This window comes from Priapulus caudatus, unplaced genomic scaffold (assembly GCF_000485595.1).
Source record: "Priapulus caudatus unplaced genomic scaffold, Priapulus_caudatus-5.0.1 Scaffold15599, whole genome shotgun sequence".
Taxonomy (NCBI): Eukaryota; Metazoa; Priapulida; class Priapulimorpha; order Priapulimorphida; family Priapulidae; genus Priapulus; species Priapulus caudatus.
In genome coordinates, this window is record NW_014592660.1 from 1 (window position 1) to 792 (window position 792).

The following is a 792-nucleotide window of genomic DNA, read 5'->3' on the forward strand; positions in this document are numbered from 1 at the left end:
GGGAAGTAAAGGGCTGGTCGGGCTGGCGAATCGGAGGGGGGGAAGTGAAAGGTGCTGGTGGGGCTGGCGAGGCTGAAAGTGAGGCACGTGAGGCTAAACGTGAGGCACGTGAGGCTGAACGTCAGGCTTAAAGTGAGGCTGAACGTGAGGCACGTGAGGCTGAACGTGAGGCTGAACGTGAGGCTGAACGTGAGGCACGTGAGGCTGAACGTGAGGCTGAACGTGAGGCACGTGAGGCTGAACGTGAGGCTGAACGTGAGGCTGAACGTGAGGCTGAACGTGAGGCTGAACGTGAGACTGAACGTGAGGCTGGAAGTGAGGCTGAACGTGAGGCTGAACGTGAGGCACGTGAGGCTGAACGTGAGGCACGTGAGGCTGAATGTGAGGCACGTGAGGCTGAACGTGAGGCTGAACGTGAGGCTGAACGTAAGGCTGAACGTGAGGCTGAACGTGAGGCTGAACGTGAGGCACGTGAGGCTGAACGTGAGGCACGTGAGGCTGAACGTGAGGCACGTGAGGCTGAACGTGAGGCTGAACGTGAGGCTACACGTGAGGCACATGAGGCTGAACGTGAGGAACGTGAGGCTGAACGTGAGGCTAAACGTGAGGCACATGAGGCTTAAAGTGAGGCCCGTGAGGCTATACGTGACGCTCGTGAGACTAAACGTGAGGCACGTGAAGCTGAACGTGAGGCACGTGAGGCTGAACGTGAGGCTGAACGTGAGGCACGTGAGACTGAACGTGAGGCTGAACGTGAGGCACGTAAGGCTGAACGTGAGACACGTGAGGCTG

At 58.7% G+C, this 792-nt stretch overlaps 1 protein-coding gene across 1 annotated transcript; it reads left to right on the top strand.

Moving 5' to 3' along the window:
• Positions 1-113: 113 nt before the first annotated feature.
• LOC106820497 (eukaryotic translation initiation factor 4 gamma-like) lies at positions 114-623 on the top strand (the record flags this gene model as incomplete). Its single annotated transcript, XM_014825009.1, is given in 1 exon segment — positions 114-623. A coding segment is annotated over 1 exon segment (510 nt), but the record flags the coding sequence as incomplete, so codon positions are not given.
• Positions 624-792: the final 169 nt, after the last annotated feature.